Below are 16,325 nucleotides of genomic sequence, written 5' to 3'. Positions count from 1 at the left end.
TGTCACAATTTAAACCCATTAAATAATGTACATAATATTCACGCAGACCTTCCAGTCTGTAATTACACCATAACATAGCGACACCAACAATTCGAGAGAACACATTAAGAAGAAACGCAAACAAATAGACCTTGAAATAAAATGCAGTCACTATACAAATCTAAGATTCTGCGTGTAATTGTCGATGTTCCCGGATATGTTTTAAACTAGACAATACACGGAGACCTTCTAATTGCAACAGTACAAGAAACTATACAACAAAGAACCCAAATGCAATACTAAACGCTTGAATCACAAGTAAATCCAATACACCAACCTTTGATGCAAGGAAGAGATGACCAAAAAGTAAAAAAATACTGGCCATTTCATCAGGTTTCATGTGAGGTTTTTTTTCAATGTAGCCCCTAAGTTAACAAAATAATCTATAGAATTGTAAATTCAGACTGTTATTAGATCCAGATCCAGAAGAATCCGCTACACACCTAAATAAAAATTTGTTAGGCATCCTTGGGTATTCCAATGAGCAAAATCTAAAGCTGAATGCAAATAAGAATCAAGTTTTACTGTTTTGTTCTCAGACAAGTAGAGAACATTTGCAACAAAATTTAAAATTGTAGTTGGGCAGCGAGACGTTGGTATTCAAACAATTTGCTAAAAACTTACAATTAATTCTAAATGTAGACTTGAGGTTTAAAAAACATTTAAAGATACTTTTGCAGTAAAGCTATGCTGAGATGAAACTCTTGTATATAACCAAGTTAATTTCAAGATGGGAAAAAGCTTTGTGAATTTCAAATACTGTCTATTTTTACCTATTGTAATGTTGTTTACTATCCTTGTCTTGACAGGGCATAGAAAAATTATGTGCTATATGCACAGATTTATTTTCAAGTTAAGAAATTATGATAATATTTCTGTCCAAATTAAGGAATTAAATTGGTTAAAAATGTCGAATGTTGTGAAACTTCATTTCATGTGCCTTATTAAGAAAGTTTTAATACATTCGACACCCGTTTGAGGGAAAAACTTGTTTTGAGACTGTACCAAGTTCCTTTGCATTGATGAACAGTAAGAAGTGGAAGAATAACATATAAGTCGAATAACTTCTATTGCATGATGTGTGTACATTGTATACTTTGTAAATTGTATTTTGTACACATAGCAGACCAATAAAGACGATTTATTTTCATTATTAAATAAACACTATGTATAAGAAAAATTTACAGCTGCATTGATATATATTATCCATTTCTTCAATAGGTAAATATCTTGAATATAATACTCCTTTTAACTTCAGAATTATCGATAAATTCCATATTGAGTTTCATCATGTTGCGAGATATTTTTAGGTTATGTTTATAATTATTTCTTCTCGATTTTTAAAATGTACTGGTCTTTATACTTACGATTCAACAATTATAATTAAACAATTTTAAATTTATGTAGCTACTGTTTTTTTTATGTTTATTTCTTAGTAATTTACAATACATTATTAAAATGAATTGTAATTAGCAATAAACAAAAATTAATAAAAAAATTTAACTACGAAACTTTCAACTGTTTAATCACAAGAGAAAAAGACCAGTACGTTATAAAAATAAAGAAGAATTAATAATAAACATAACCTAAAAATATATCCTGTTTTCATGTAGTAAGTTTTCTAGATATTAAAATGGAATTTAGAGATAATTACGAACATAAAGTGAAAGGAGTATTATATTTTTCAAGAAATTTACCTACTGAAGAAGCGGGTAATCTATATCAACACTATTCAAAAGGTTGTAAATGTTTAAGTGACTGCCTATACGAAACTTGCCAATGTTTAATGGAAAGTGGAACTGCTTACGAATATACAAACAAACTCGACTTTGAACAATACAAACTGAAATATAATAATTTAGAATTACCAAGTTTCGAGTGTAATACAAACTGTCTTTGTAAGCATACAATTTGCGGAAACAAGTTAGTGCAATTAGGACCACGACAAAATTTAGAAGTCAAATTATGCCCAAATCTGAATAAAGGGTATGGGTTATATACGTCAAAATTGATATATACCGGTAATTTTATTTGTGAATATGCTGGAGAAGTTCTAACGGACACGGAAGCTAAAAGTAGATACAAAACTTACACTAAAAATAACCAACCAAACTACATATTCTGTTTAAAAGAAAGATTCGGCGATAAATTATTGAAGACGTTCATAGATCCGACTACTTATGGTAATATCGGAAGATACATAAACCACAGTTGTAACCCAAACTGTAATTTGATAATTATTAGAGAAAATAGCACCATACCAATTGTAGCGATATTTGCAGCACGAAATATAGAACCCAACGAAGAAATTACATTCAATTATGGAGAAGAAACAAATTCTGATAGTGATGAACCAATTCCAAGGAAACCGTGTTATTGTGATGAAATTAATTGTAAGAAATATCTTCCATATGAACCAGATTTACAAAAAAATTAATGAACACATGTTTAAATTGTGTATTACTCACCGATGATTTGTAATGTTCAGTAAAATCTTCAGTGGGAAAGATGATATTCAAATTTCGAACGTCTTTTACTGGTGAAACATATACTATAGTTTGGAATTGATCGTCGGTGAAAGGATGAGTTTTCCATTCTGGAGATTTTACATTGTGATTACTTACGCCAGAAAATAGTTCTACTACCATCTCTTCCAATTCATCTAAACTTTCTGTGTATAAAATATAAACAAATCACTAAATATACAGGTTACCACAGTTATACTCACAAATACACTATCTAGGTCTTAGAGATGGACAAAACTAGTGTCCTATGTAAGGCTTGAAGAACTGGACAGTGCAAATGTGATTTTTCAGAATTTAAATAATTTGCTCAAACAGACCGTATATGGAATTCCATAGTGAGCAATTGTTAGTAATTTCAACTTCAAACATCAGAAGATCACGATTTTTTTTATTGAAAAACTCACAATTCTTAACAATAACACTTGAATTTTTTTATAATTATAATAATAAAGTTACTATTCATTAATTTTTAATTTCCATAACCATTAGTGCTATTCTTACTGAACAAACTGTCTATTACCATATGACTAAGCCATCAGGTCCTTCGAACCGGATATGAAGGCTCGAAAGAACAGAAAGTGTAAATATTATAAATATAAAAATGTTGATGTAGTGGTAGTAGAGTGTATATAGTAAATATAATACCAATTATCAAATTAATCCTACAACATTTATAATTGTTTTTCATTCTCCTTTATTTTATATTAGATTTGTTGTCAACTAAGGAGTATATTTTGTGATTTCTTCTAAGTAATAATTTAATATGAATTTGAGAAAGAATTTTTAGAACCATTTATATTGATTACACTTTTTACTACTGCTAATAGAGCACAATTATACTGATCTAGAGCCTCACATGGATGACTGGTTCATATATTGCTCGAAAGACCAAACCGTGTAATTGTAAGTGTTGATTTAGTGGTACTGAACAGTATGTTCAATATAATGAACTACCATTTATGTCAATACAAAAAATTATGCACATTTTAAGTAAGATTTAGTTGAATGACCAAGAACGACTGATTATAAACTAGTTATGAAGGTTAACTAGTTGTTACATTTGTCCCTTAAGGCTGATATGCACATGCAGGGATGGTTCATAGAATTTTCAACAGGTATTGCTTTTACCCAGTCAATTAGAATCTTTTGATTATCCTCCTGGATTTTAAACTGAAGTTCCTTCAATTTCAGGTCTCAGAACAGAATTTTGAGTCATTGGTAATCATCTTAACAAAATTAACATTTTTCAATTGCCCTATTGTGAGACTTTCAGCACCATTTTGGCATTGATTTGATATATCATCATTGTTATTATTAAATAGAAGTTTGATCATACAAGAACTCTCATAGACTCATCTTTTTGGTGAGTTTTGAGAGTTTCCTGTTCTTAAAAGTTTTATTGTCCCTCAAAAAATGATTTGTGCCAAAAAAATATGATAAGTATTTTTTTTCTACTTCATTAATGATACTGTTAAAAATAATGTATTAGCTGTACTTAGTTGGAACTCGGAATAAGGAAATGGGATGTATAAATCAACTGATAGACATATTCAGATCACCCGCAGTCTAATTACCTCAAATAAAAAGATCTAAGAATAAAAAAAAGAGTAATTGCTTACCTTTGCCTAATACAGCTAAACTCATGATATTTGATGAATACCACTTTTCATGAAACTCTAGCAACTTCTCTCTTACATCAATGTTGTTTTCTTTTGGTATTCTCAGTAAAGTATCTTTATTACCTGCAGAGAAAATTATTATTCTAGAATGTAACAACTAAATTTACATTGGAATTACACACCACCAGCAAAAATAACTCAACTTTTAATTAAAGAACATTTACCAGCTTAATTTTATTATCTTTCAAATTTCTATTTGAAATATTGTTATTTTTTTTATTGATAAAGAAGTATATTTTGGAAAACATTCAAAATTGGTTGAAATCCAAGAACAGGTATGTAGTATGTGACTTTGAAAATGAACCCTATCTTTCACCAAAATCAAAATGTACCCCCTATCGCATTGATTGGACAAAAGTTGTTACAATTGCAAAAAGCACAAATAGTTGATTTTTAAAGCATTGAGTAGATTCAAAGAGATGGGCAGTTATCAAAGACAAGATATAACCTTGAATGTCTAATTAATACCAATTATTTCTGGCTTCTAACACTAAGTCAAGAAATATCTATTTCTTTTTACCAAAATGTGATGTTATCAACAAATAATAAACATATGATCAGGAAACTACTTCGATAGTTCAATACTGGGAGCTTATGAAATAGAAGAGGAAGATCATTGGCAATGACAGTCATCCCACTTTCGGAACTTTCTAAAAGGAGAGGGATTAATAGATCAGCTGGGGCAAGAAAGGGGGGATATAATAGATTTTTTGCTAACTAGAAAACCAAAAATTTGTTAATTATTTTCATACACGTTTTGAAATGACCTAGCTACACATCATATTCTCAAATTATAGTTTGCTAGCCTAGTATACTAGTCAGACCTTTATTTATCAGATAATTACAAAAATTCCATGAAAATTATTTCTACAGTAACTTTCCAAGAAATTTTGAAAAAATAAATTCTCAAAAAACAACAGAAATATTCAAATCTGTAAAACATACAACAAAAAAATGATTACTAACCTGTTCCGAACGTATTGAAGGGATGATCAGGGTTGGCCAAATGCTTATTCAACTGATCCAATCTCCAGAGATCATTGGGAATATTTTTCTCATGCTCAGAATTCACAGCATTTATCTCTCTTTCAGTGGCACTTTCCGTGAAAAGTGGAGCAATAAAAAATTGGGAAAATCTAAAGGATTTAAAAATATAAGACGTTTTAAGAATATTAAATTTTGAAGACTTTACCTGTCTAGAGCTTGAGATAGTTTATCTGGAATTACATCAAAATAATAAAGAGTATGATCTAGATACGTCGCAGCGTTTGAACTTCCTCCATGTTCACTTAAAAATTTACTATAATCGTTTTCATTTGGATATTTTTTAGTACCTAGAAACAACATGTGTTCACAAAAATGAGCTAAACCATATACCTCTTTTGGATCACTTAGAAAACCTACAAAAAAATTATAATTATAGAAATTACAACACAATTGATTCTTATTAATAATATATTGGCCAGAAACGTGCGTACCCACATTAACGTCCATGGCAGCAGATGACTTGTCAGTTTTTGGATCGCTAACAAGAAGTATTTTCATGTGATTGGAAAGCTCCAATCCTCGATAAAGCCTTTGGTCTTCATCTGATTTTGTGATGTTGTCATAACGTTTCAAAACAAGCGGAGATTTATTCATTTTAAGCTTTGTTTCTTTAAGAAGCTCTGCTGTACTGAAAAGAAAAAATTAAAATATAAAATACTATCAGTAGAATGATCTCAAGTTTATATATATGTACCTATATAAAAATACTGTCGGCTTAAATTTTTTACTACTAAACTTTTTCACAAATAGAATTGTTTGTCTTATACAATACATTCGAAATTATCTACTTTAGTTATTTAATATCAATAACAGAAAAATATTACTTTGCTCTTGATGTAGATTAAATAACGTCATACATAAATGTCAATAATTGAAGTTAATGTATACACATTTTCTTGCGAACCAGCTCGTTACAGACTGAGATTTTCATATATCGATGACGTCACGTAATCGATGGTTAATCGAATGCTAAGTTTGAAAATAAGATCAAATTATCAAAATTATTTTGGGAACATTAATAGCAGCCAAGACGATATAGAAAAGTGCGTAGTAGTAGTATAGTATGTTAGGTCCTTTTAGATGTTTTGTCATTTTTTCGGCTAAAGTAGCAGTTCATGAACTATATGAATTATCTTGATAGATGATGTCGAAAAAACTTCCAAGACGTTTTAGTAATAATAATTAATCTCTAATAGTTTACAAAGAGATATAAGCAAATTATTCTCAACCAGTTAAATAGGATTATATTTATAGTGTTAAATTAGGTAGTTCAATGTCCACAAACAGCAAAATAAATAAGTCACTGCATTAAAAACATAATTATTACAAACTGGTTTTAAACACAATAAAACATATTTTTATTAATAATTAATCAGTGATGTCAGATTGGTTATATGTATAAGTATTGTCTAATTGTTCATAAACATATAGTTATTTAATATCACTATAATATTATAAAATATTTAATTATATTGAATGGAATAATAAAACGATTTTCATTACTTTATATTTTAATCATTTTATAATTTCACGGATTTCTTTCGTTATTGATTTTTTTAATATACTTTTACGCCTTGCACCAAAACCTACCAATATCATAGAAATGTTGTATCTGGCAACAACATCAATAAAAAATATGTAATTTACGTACAAGGGTCGTCTGAAAAGTTTCCAACCTAACAGAAAGTCTCTTTTTAAGTCAATACTCTTTTTGCAACAATGCTTTAGCCTTTTTTGAATTTTTGAAATTAGGAAACAGGAAAAGTCGTTTGGAGCCAGATCTGGTGGATACATTCAGTTTTTAACCAATTCGGAGAACAATTCGTGAATTTTGGTGTTGGCAATAAGCATTGTCCTGATGGAAAAACTCTTTCTATGCCGATAGCGTTTTCTATCTGATCTTTGTACAAGAGTGCGCTTACAAAACAACCCGTTGAGTGTGAAAACAATATTTTAATACAAAGTTCATACAAGATTTGCTATGATATACCTCACATTCCACGCCAGATCGTTCAAAAACGCACTACGGGAACGATCGAGAGTCCATTCCATATTCTCTTCTTCTGATCGGGTAAACTATTACCAAGTATTACAGAGTATTTCTTCTGAGAGAGAAGAAAGTATCCAACTATATGAGATAAATTGTAGCTGGAATGAAGTATGCCGAGTTAACAAATTTAATATCATTATTGACTGAAACCACACAGAAACTTACGGCAAAAACATTTGCTTACCCCATAGTGGCCATTTTTAAATGGGCTCAGCTGATTTTGACAATTTAGGGCCACAGCATTCAAAGTCAACATAGCTATGATGATAGCAAACCTTCGAAATGGTGATAGTATATGAAGGAGAAGATTCTTTAGGTAAAGGTTAGCTACTGTTTTATTAGTTTATTATTACAAAGAAAATAATTCTAATATCAATATAACATAAGCGTTCACAATTAACCCGTACCCTGTTGGAGTACTTAGCTTCATAGATTATGCGTGTACTTTAACTTGTTTTAGCGTTGCTAAGTTAACTTATTTATTCAGTAATCGCTAATTAGATTGGTTATATCGTCTGCTTGGAGGTAAAAGTCACTAAGTGCAATTTTTTCCAAATTCGAGAAAAAGTCATTGTGTGTTGATGTAATCATTTCCCATAAGTATGAAAAGTCACTAAGTGAATATAACTGCTGTAAATGCAAATCAGAGAATGAGAAAATTCACTATTTAACTATTTGAGAAGTTTCGTAAAAGTTAAAGTTTATCATAGTCACTTGATGAGTTTTACCATTACATGGTTTCTGTAGGCTAGGGCACTTGGTGAATTTCCCCTAGCGATTTTCTTTGGAACTACATATCTCTCTTTATTCAATTCAACCTGTTAACTACAAGTGAGTTATGGGTTATGCCAATAAAAACATTGTTGTGTTTATTTTGTTCGTTAAAAGTGCATTGTAATCACTTAAAAATGCTCAGTTGCGGTAAAAAGCTGGAAACAACAATAGAAACCAGGAGTTTATGATTGAAAACACTGCAATCACGGTAAGCTTTTTCTCTACATGTGCATTACTTATTATTCTTTAAATTAATAAAGTGATTTATATTATTAAAACAATAATTGTTATTTTGTAAATTTAGGAAAACATTGCCCTTAATGAAGATGAAATAGATAACCTGCTATTAGATTCTGGGTTAGAGTATGTACCTTCTCCTTCAAATTCAACTCTTGATGTTTATTCAGATGAGATTACCGATCGAGAAAATAATGAAGTATGTTTTTCTTTTATAAAGTATCCTTATGATTTGCTTCACAAACAATAATAACTAATTGTTTTTATGTGACTTATAGAAAACGACAACTCCGACATTAGAAAGCAGTAGCCAAAAGAAAAAAAGAAGCCTCCACCCAACAAAACCCAGCCTATTGAAATAGATTATGTCAAAGAACACATAAATTCTTTTCCTACTGTGGAATCTCATTACACCAAAAAAAATAGTGAGAAAAAGTATTTATCTAGAGATTTAAATATTTTCTTAATGTATAGACTTTACAAAGAATGGTGTGAAATCAAAAATATAAATACTGTTAGTATCCATCAGTATAGAAAAATCTTTTGTACAGAATTTAATTATTCCTTTTTTGTGCCCAAAAAAGATCAATGTATGTTATGCAGCAAATACAATCTTGCTAAAAAAGAAAACCATTTAGATCTGGAGGAATCCTACAATGCTCTCTTTGCCAAGAAACCAAAAGTAAGGACAAAGAGGATGCAGAATTTGATAGCAGCTTTCAAACCTTTCATTTGATCTGCAAAAAGTAATGCAGCTTCCAACATCTACGGTTTCCCAATTTTATTATAGCCGAAATATTTCGGTGTATAACTTGACTTTCTTTGAAAACAAATGGGATAAAAGAAATCTCCTTATTTGCTGACACCTGCTCAGGCCAAAATCGCAACCAGCAAGTCGTCGCTGCTCTTCTTTGATTGAATATAAATTTTTGGAATCCGGCCATTCTTACGTGGAATGTGATTCCATGCATTCCACGATAGAAAGAAAAATGAAAAATCAAGAGATATTTATGATGAATGATTATAAACGAATATTTGAAGGAGCCAGAACAGGAAAAAATACGACACCCTACAAATGCTTTGAGCTGAAGTATACAGATTTTTTAGATTTAGGAAACCTCAGTTCTAAGATCATAAAAAATAAAAAACTGATATAGAAGGAAACAAGATTAATTGGTTAAAAATCAAATGTTTCAAATTTTTTAAAACAAAACCAAACAAAATATTTTATAAGTACAGTCATAAAGACGACTACAAGGCCTTAGATATTAATAGCTCATCAAATCTTGGAAGACCACGAAGCAATGTCAACTGTTTCCCAGCTCTCGTCCTTGCCTGTAGTGTCCAATTAAAATTAAACAAAGCAAAGAAAAAAAGACTTGATCCAACTTTGTGACAAAGGAGTAATTCCAGAGGAAGTCCAGCAGTGGTATAGAAATATACCGTCTCTAGAACTTCAGATGAAAGAGCTCCAGAGCCTTATATAGATGATATAAGCGATGAAGAATGGACTCTCGAGTAATTTGGACCTTAAATGTGTATGTGTATAAGAGTTTTGCATGTATTATACTGTATGATATTATATTTGTTTAGTGTTTTTCTCTGATTACAAAATATTTCTCTCTGTAAATAAAAAGATTATAAAAAAATTATATTTTATTTCACTAACACCAACTAACATACTTGAAATATTGTTGGGATGTAAAACTCATTAAGTGCGAAAATTAAATTTTAATCCACTATGAGTCAAGTGTTAATTTAAAAAAAGGTAAGATAATTTAAAATTAGTTTAAAAAAAGGAATTGAGTGGAAATTTTGAATGATTTATCATTTTCCTATTTTTAATGAGCGTATCCCCGTTTTTTTGCTCTCCTGAAAAATTTTGATTTTCTTACTTAATGAGTTTTACCTCCAAGCAGACAATATATCAGTTTTTTCATTATTTTGCTACATAATAAATGTCGAAGATATATAATGTGTAAAGTAAGGCGTTTTTTGCTCAAAACATACATATCCTTTGTACATAAAGATATCTATGACGGTTAATGCATATCCTCTATACATATACAGTTATCTATGGGGGTTGTGAACATCTCAACAAGCTTGTTTAAAATATTATCGATTAATTTTTATTAAATGAGTTGTATGAATTATCAACTTCTTTTAATTTATCTATATTAAGACACTTTTGGGACTAACTTTAATAATATGAAATTCAAGAACTTGTATACCTATGTAGGTTAAGACAATATATGTGCCGAAAACATGAAATTTGTTTTTGCGACAAAATATACCGATATTATGCAGATTCGAACAATTTATCACCTTGTATGAAAAAAAAAACGGTACCTATCTACTTCCACTAACCGACTTTTTTAAATAACAAACTGTCCTAAATAGCTTCACATTGTTAAATCGGTCTTATGTTAATTAACACACGCCTATTTTTTTTTTAATTAATAATTCACTTTCATTGTCATTATAAAAGTTTAATTAACAGAACCGTACTAGGGAGAAATTTATTTTTGAATATAGCTTATATATTTTGAGATATGTTTTAAGACATTTATAATATTAACCTTTACTTATTTATAAATAATAAAATTAGTCTTTTGTTAATGTACCTTATATCTTATATCTAACACGGTTTATGGTACAATAGCAAAAAAACTATATCGTCGATGTGTCCAAGCGTTTTTCGCAAGACGACTTCATTTATTTATTAATGAATTTATACCATTTGGCTGTTCCACATCGTATGAAAACATCTCACAAGTGAATAGTAAAAAAATTTATAACAACTTATAAATATAATAACAAAATGTTTCATTGAAGTTGATTTAAAAATGTTATGGTATGATAAGTACGGATCATCAAATTATTTATGGTTTTATTCAAATATAACGATGTATATTACAATATTACACCATTTTGTATCGTTTTAACATAAACAAGCATGACACTACTATTTTTTTTTTAATTTTAATTTTAACTTCCTTAAAATGTTTTATTTATTATTTGTAAAACGTGCGTGTATTGTTAATGAGACGTTAATGTTTTATATATTTTTTTTCACGTAATTTATGTTTTAATATTACGAAAAAATTATACTAATAAATTTTTGTTTGAATATTTATCGTATTTTTTGTTATAAAATGTGCTTCTAATAACATCGGAATTTAAAAATACTCTGTATTAGATTTCTTAACAATAACTATAATAATCAAAAATACATACTTTCAAATACGCCTTCTAATGGCGAATCTGAAATTCTGAAAATAATTTCCATGTGTTTTTCGGGGCCACTTTTGTCAATTTTTTCCCCGAAGCAGTAATATAATTCGTTCTTGAGATATATTGGACATTCTTAGTTGTCCACCCGGTGTATAGGGTCTTTAGGAAGCATTTTTCCGTGATTAAGATCAACTACCAGCTGATTGCTGCTCCTAACTCGAAAAAGGACTTTTTATAAGTTTCTGAAAGTGGCTACTAAAATGTTTATAGTGGAAATTTTAAATTTAAATCTTGACCTACGAGAAACTTTTATTATTATTTAGTAGTATCGGGCTTTAATTTATGATTTTATCCACAACTATCACATATTCTATGGTTAACGAAAAGAATAATGACAGCTCGTACTGTTGTCAATTTAATAATATTGACAATTCGTTGGAATAATATTTTTCTAATCATCAACGACTTTTGGCAAGAAATTCTTTCGGATCACACCGATTATTATGAAATTCGGCATGGAAATTATAAATACCTCGAGATACAAAAGTTATATGGATAATTTCGAGTAAAGTGACTTGAAATATCCGCCACATTTTCGTGATGGACCATCAAATATTTTGTTTCATTTGTGTTTAGTCACGATACACATAAACACAGGCATGCGCGATCTCTCTCGCATAAAGTGACGTCACGTTGGAATCAAAATGTGAAGTATAATGTATGCTAAATACATGTTATTAAGTTTTATTTTGATTCAAAAAGTAATATTTGATACAAAGAAATGTCTATATATGTATTATTTATATGGTTATTCAATTTACCAGTTGAATTTCGCGTTCTCAAGGTTATTTGCAGTTTACAAGGAATATAATTTCTTTCCTGTTTCGTGAAAAAAGAGACTATTCAAAATATGATTAGCAAAATTATGGAATTATTCAATTAAACAATATTGTTTCTGATATATTATGGGTATATTTCGTTTATTTCTTTGAGCTAATTATATATAAAGGTAAATAAACAAAGTTTTAGGCACTTTGCATTATATAGAACTACCCTCTTCGAAATGAATGGAGCCAGCACGCACTAAACTAAACAACACATAAATAAGAGGTACTTGCTAAATATTTTCAACCAGACTGAAACAAGTGAATCAACGATAAGATAATGTAAGTATAACGATTGGAAAAAAATAGAAATTCTGCTTGTTATTTTGTGATTCACGACATTTATTTGCCATATTTTGAATAATTTTATTCTTTCGATCACAGGGTCCTGTCTACTGCTTCGCTAAGTCTTTTGCATGTAGCGATGGCATTATGATGTCATAATAGAAAGTACAACGTTTTCAATGAAAATAATAACAGTTAGGTCAACTCTATAATAGCCGCTAAACAGAAAAAAAAAGATCACAAACACACAAAAACCCAGTAAATACGTACAACTCCAACCTAATGTTAATGGCCAAGAAAACATTCTGATTCCAGCATGACGTCATGCGCCAGACGTGTCAAATTTGAGCCGACAATTCAGCTAGAGTTGCCAACTATACTGTTTTAAACAGAATTATACTATTTTTCATTAAATTATACTTTTTATTGTTGAATAAAAATAAAGTATACCGCAACTGCTTGCACATTATTATGTGTTAACTTAGACGGTCACACAAATGTGTTTTTACACACACTGCTCAGTACAGCGCAGCCACAAATTCTTAACGAATCTGTCAATGTCAAATATTCAAGACTGTCACTCACTGACAGATATGCGAGTGTATGAGTTCTCAGAGCATAACCTTTTTTCGTGTCATTGAAGTTTTAGGTCACATTAGATCATTATGAGAAAATTTTAGATAATATAAATTTGTATAGACCTCATATTGGTATTTATAATTTATATTCAGAATTAACAAATTTCAAAATAATTTACGAAAAAAATATTGGAAGACAAAAATTGAAATTGAAATGAGCACTGGCCAAAAGTGGAGCAGTATATTAGAAAAATTTAAAAACATAACTAAAATAATAAAAAACGAGCACCTCATTTATTTTAATGTGATGAGGCGTATGAAGTTTTTGAAAGATTGTAAATTAGTAAGTTATTCGAGAAGCTCTATAAAATATGTATTTAAAACAATAAATAAAATAGTGTTCATTTTTCTAAAATGCTATTTAATTGAATATACTTTATTTCTTGCAAAAAAAGTTGTTTTATATATATTCGGTCAATATAATTAAAATTTTCTCCAACTTTCATTTCTTAGACTTTTTTGTTTTTTTTTTTGATAGAAAATCAGTTCAAAATAACAGGAAAAATTTTACGTTTTGACCTATTTCGAGCTTTATCAAAATATGTCATATTTGTAAAAATTACCCACTAATTTTCAATTTGATAATTAATTAAAAACACTGATAAATGTTGTTTGTTGTTCTTTTATTGTTCTGTTAGACGTATCAATTTCTTAACTTTAATAACAAGTAGAAATTATATTAGTTTTCTTTCACAATCACGTGTATATAATGTTAAAACACCCGGGGCTTATTTTATAATTATATCGATGTTGAAATATCCATTCCATAATCACAAGCTTTGTAGAGAAAATTTATACCTAAGTGGAACGCACAATTTGAACATAAACTAGGATAAAATTGAATTCAGCAAGGATTTTCGTGAATTTTGATTGCGTTTAAGAAAACTAATTGCACTCTTACTGCAACGCTAATTTCGTAATTATAAAAAGCCACCAAATACTTTCCAGGCGGACAAATTGTTTATGCAATTTTTGCAAGGATCTCCAAAAATTTAATATCCTAGGAATATTATTGAGAATTTCATTGACTTGCGTTGTACAAAATAATCTAGTAAATATAACCTAAAACAAACTTACACTGATATGCCACGTAGTGTGAGGTTTGTTCTTGGTAGCTGCACTGGCAGAACTAGTTCAGGAAGTGTACACTAAATCGTTCTTTGTAACAGAACCAGCGCTAGTGTTGCTGCTCTTAGTAGCAATGCAAGAGAACTAGTTCACTCAGTTCATTGTGCTGCTTACTCTGGGTCTAGAGTTAGTTCAGCCAGTGCAGTGCAAGACAGTGTAATCTGGAAACGGTGGCACTACATCTTCGTTATCGGACGAATGTAAAATATCAAAAAAATAACCTCGAATACAACAATCAACAAATGCTCCATTGATCTCAGCACCATATTGTTCTTTCTATCCGATCGAACTAATTCTATACACTCATAAACTGGCCTGCACTGGTCCAGTTCAGTACAGTTCCAGTGCAGCTACCAAGAACAAACCTATGGCATCCTTATCACTTTTGTTCTGTATCCTATTTGTCCAAATAACGGTGAACATATATATTAAATTTCAAATTTTAGTAGGGGCTGCTTGTAGTTTTAGAAATTTTGAAAAATCTTTCCAATAACTGAATAATTTTCAAATAATCTATTAGTTAGTACATTTTCATTAATAATTCGAATAATAAACAACGTAGTTAACGAGAATGTTTATTCACGTATCTAGTTGTTAGTAGTCAGAATAAAAAAAAATAATTGCTTTCAAAAAAAAATATGTTTATATATCAAATATTAATGAGACAATTAATCATTTGGGCGATTCTTTTTATTAACAGTTAATTTTAAAATGGATATCTATACCATCGACATCGTTATAAAGAAAATCGATAAAAAATTAACAAGCAAATAAAAAAAAGTCAAAAGATGATTGTAACGGTACCTGAATACAGATAAGGCGAGGATTTACGAGCTGTTTTAGTCGTCAATTTTCGGTGGGATAATGACCAAGCAGGAATAATACATAAATTTAGATATTTTGTAATGATATAATGAGAATAAAAATTATTGCTATCCAAAAGGCGAGCCTGCCTTTTATAAATTGATTTTAGCAATACAATTAAAAGATATATAGTTAATTAATGTTGAGTGGTAAATAAATTGGAAACTTTTTTAAAAATATCTCAAAACGAATGATTCTTGAGGTATTAGTAATGAATACAGAAAATTTTTTCACGATCGTTTGCATTTTGGAGTTCTCAAAATTATTTCAATTTTTCATGGTCATAAATCCTTCAAAAATGGTTACTTTTCATGCCTATTTAACAAAGTGAGGTGAATTTTGATATGGTTGATTAAATTTCGTGTAGTCAATATTTGACGAGTAATTGGCAACATGATAATTACGTCGTGAAGTTGGTTACGAATGCATAGTGACAGTTCTGTGTAGCCGGCATTAGATCATAACAAAAATAGAGAAGATGAACTTAGCCAAAACATAGTACAGTTTCATTTTAATAAAATGAAAACAAACGAATCATACGGTGCATCCAAATGCTTTCAAACTGTTTAATGTTTGATATTCAGTTATCTATTAGATCATTTCCAAAACTGATCTACACCTAGTTTACATACAGATCGCGGTTCAATTATAAAAAAATTTTGCAACTAATTTACTTTCATATGAATCTGGAAATAGGTCGAGTTGTGCACTTATTATTTCTACGGAGTTAGCAAAGATTCATTCTATTGAGAAATTGTTATTAGTATATTAGTATCAATAATATACATTATGCTGAGAGTTTGTGAAATAAACTGAGGACACAACTGGATATACAGCAATTTTATTTCAATCATGAGGGTTTCTTAGGTTATAAAACGACTTGAAAAAAATTAAATACACTAGATAGATAGTAACATTTATATGATCATGAAGGTTCGTAG

At 29.5% G+C, this 16,325-nt stretch overlaps 2 protein-coding genes and 1 long non-coding RNA gene across 4 annotated transcripts in view; 2 read left to right on the top strand and 1 right to left on the bottom strand.

The window, feature by feature from the left end:
• The window catches only part of LOC130897495 (insulin-degrading enzyme), a 30,215-nt gene that overhangs the window by 11,483 nt on the left and 2,407 nt on the right, over positions 1-16,325 (bottom strand). The window contains exons 1-6 of one of the 2 annotated variants that reach the window (XM_057806389.1): positions 5,985-6,615; positions 5,722-5,918; positions 5,436-5,643; positions 5,210-5,379; positions 4,184-4,306; positions 2,508-2,710 (exon numbers count right to left, since the gene is read on the bottom strand). In XM_057806389.1, the coding sequence (XP_057662372.1) occupies positions 2,508-2,710; positions 4,184-4,306; positions 5,210-5,379; positions 5,436-5,643; positions 5,722-5,918; positions 5,985-6,064 (981 nt within the window). In that variant the 5' untranslated portion in view covers positions 6,065-6,615. Of the gene's footprint in view, positions 1-2,507; positions 2,711-4,183; positions 4,307-5,209; positions 5,380-5,435; positions 5,644-5,721; positions 5,919-5,984; positions 6,616-16,325 lie in introns of those variants that run through there. The other variant, XM_057806388.1, reaches the window with a different exon arrangement.
• Positions 1,635-3,009, top strand: LOC130897496 (probable histone-lysine N-methyltransferase set-23). Its single transcript, XM_057806391.1, has one exon. It carries the CDS (start codon positions 1,673-1,675, stop codon positions 2,474-2,476), a length of 804 nt encoding a protein of 267 aa, XP_057662374.1. The 5' UTR covers positions 1,635-1,672; the 3' UTR covers positions 2,477-3,009.
• Positions 8,167-8,699, top strand: LOC130897497 (uncharacterized). The gene is made up of 3 exons (XR_009059713.1): positions 8,167-8,322; positions 8,419-8,550; positions 8,630-8,699. It is a non-coding gene; the product is annotated as an uncharacterized LOC130897497 (long non-coding RNA).

Source organism: Diorhabda carinulata, chromosome 8 (genome assembly GCF_026250575.1).
Source record: "Diorhabda carinulata isolate Delta chromosome 8, icDioCari1.1, whole genome shotgun sequence".
Taxonomy (NCBI): Eukaryota; Metazoa; Arthropoda; class Insecta; order Coleoptera; family Chrysomelidae; genus Diorhabda; species Diorhabda carinulata.
This window is presented reverse-complemented; position numbering and strand designations above follow the sequence as displayed.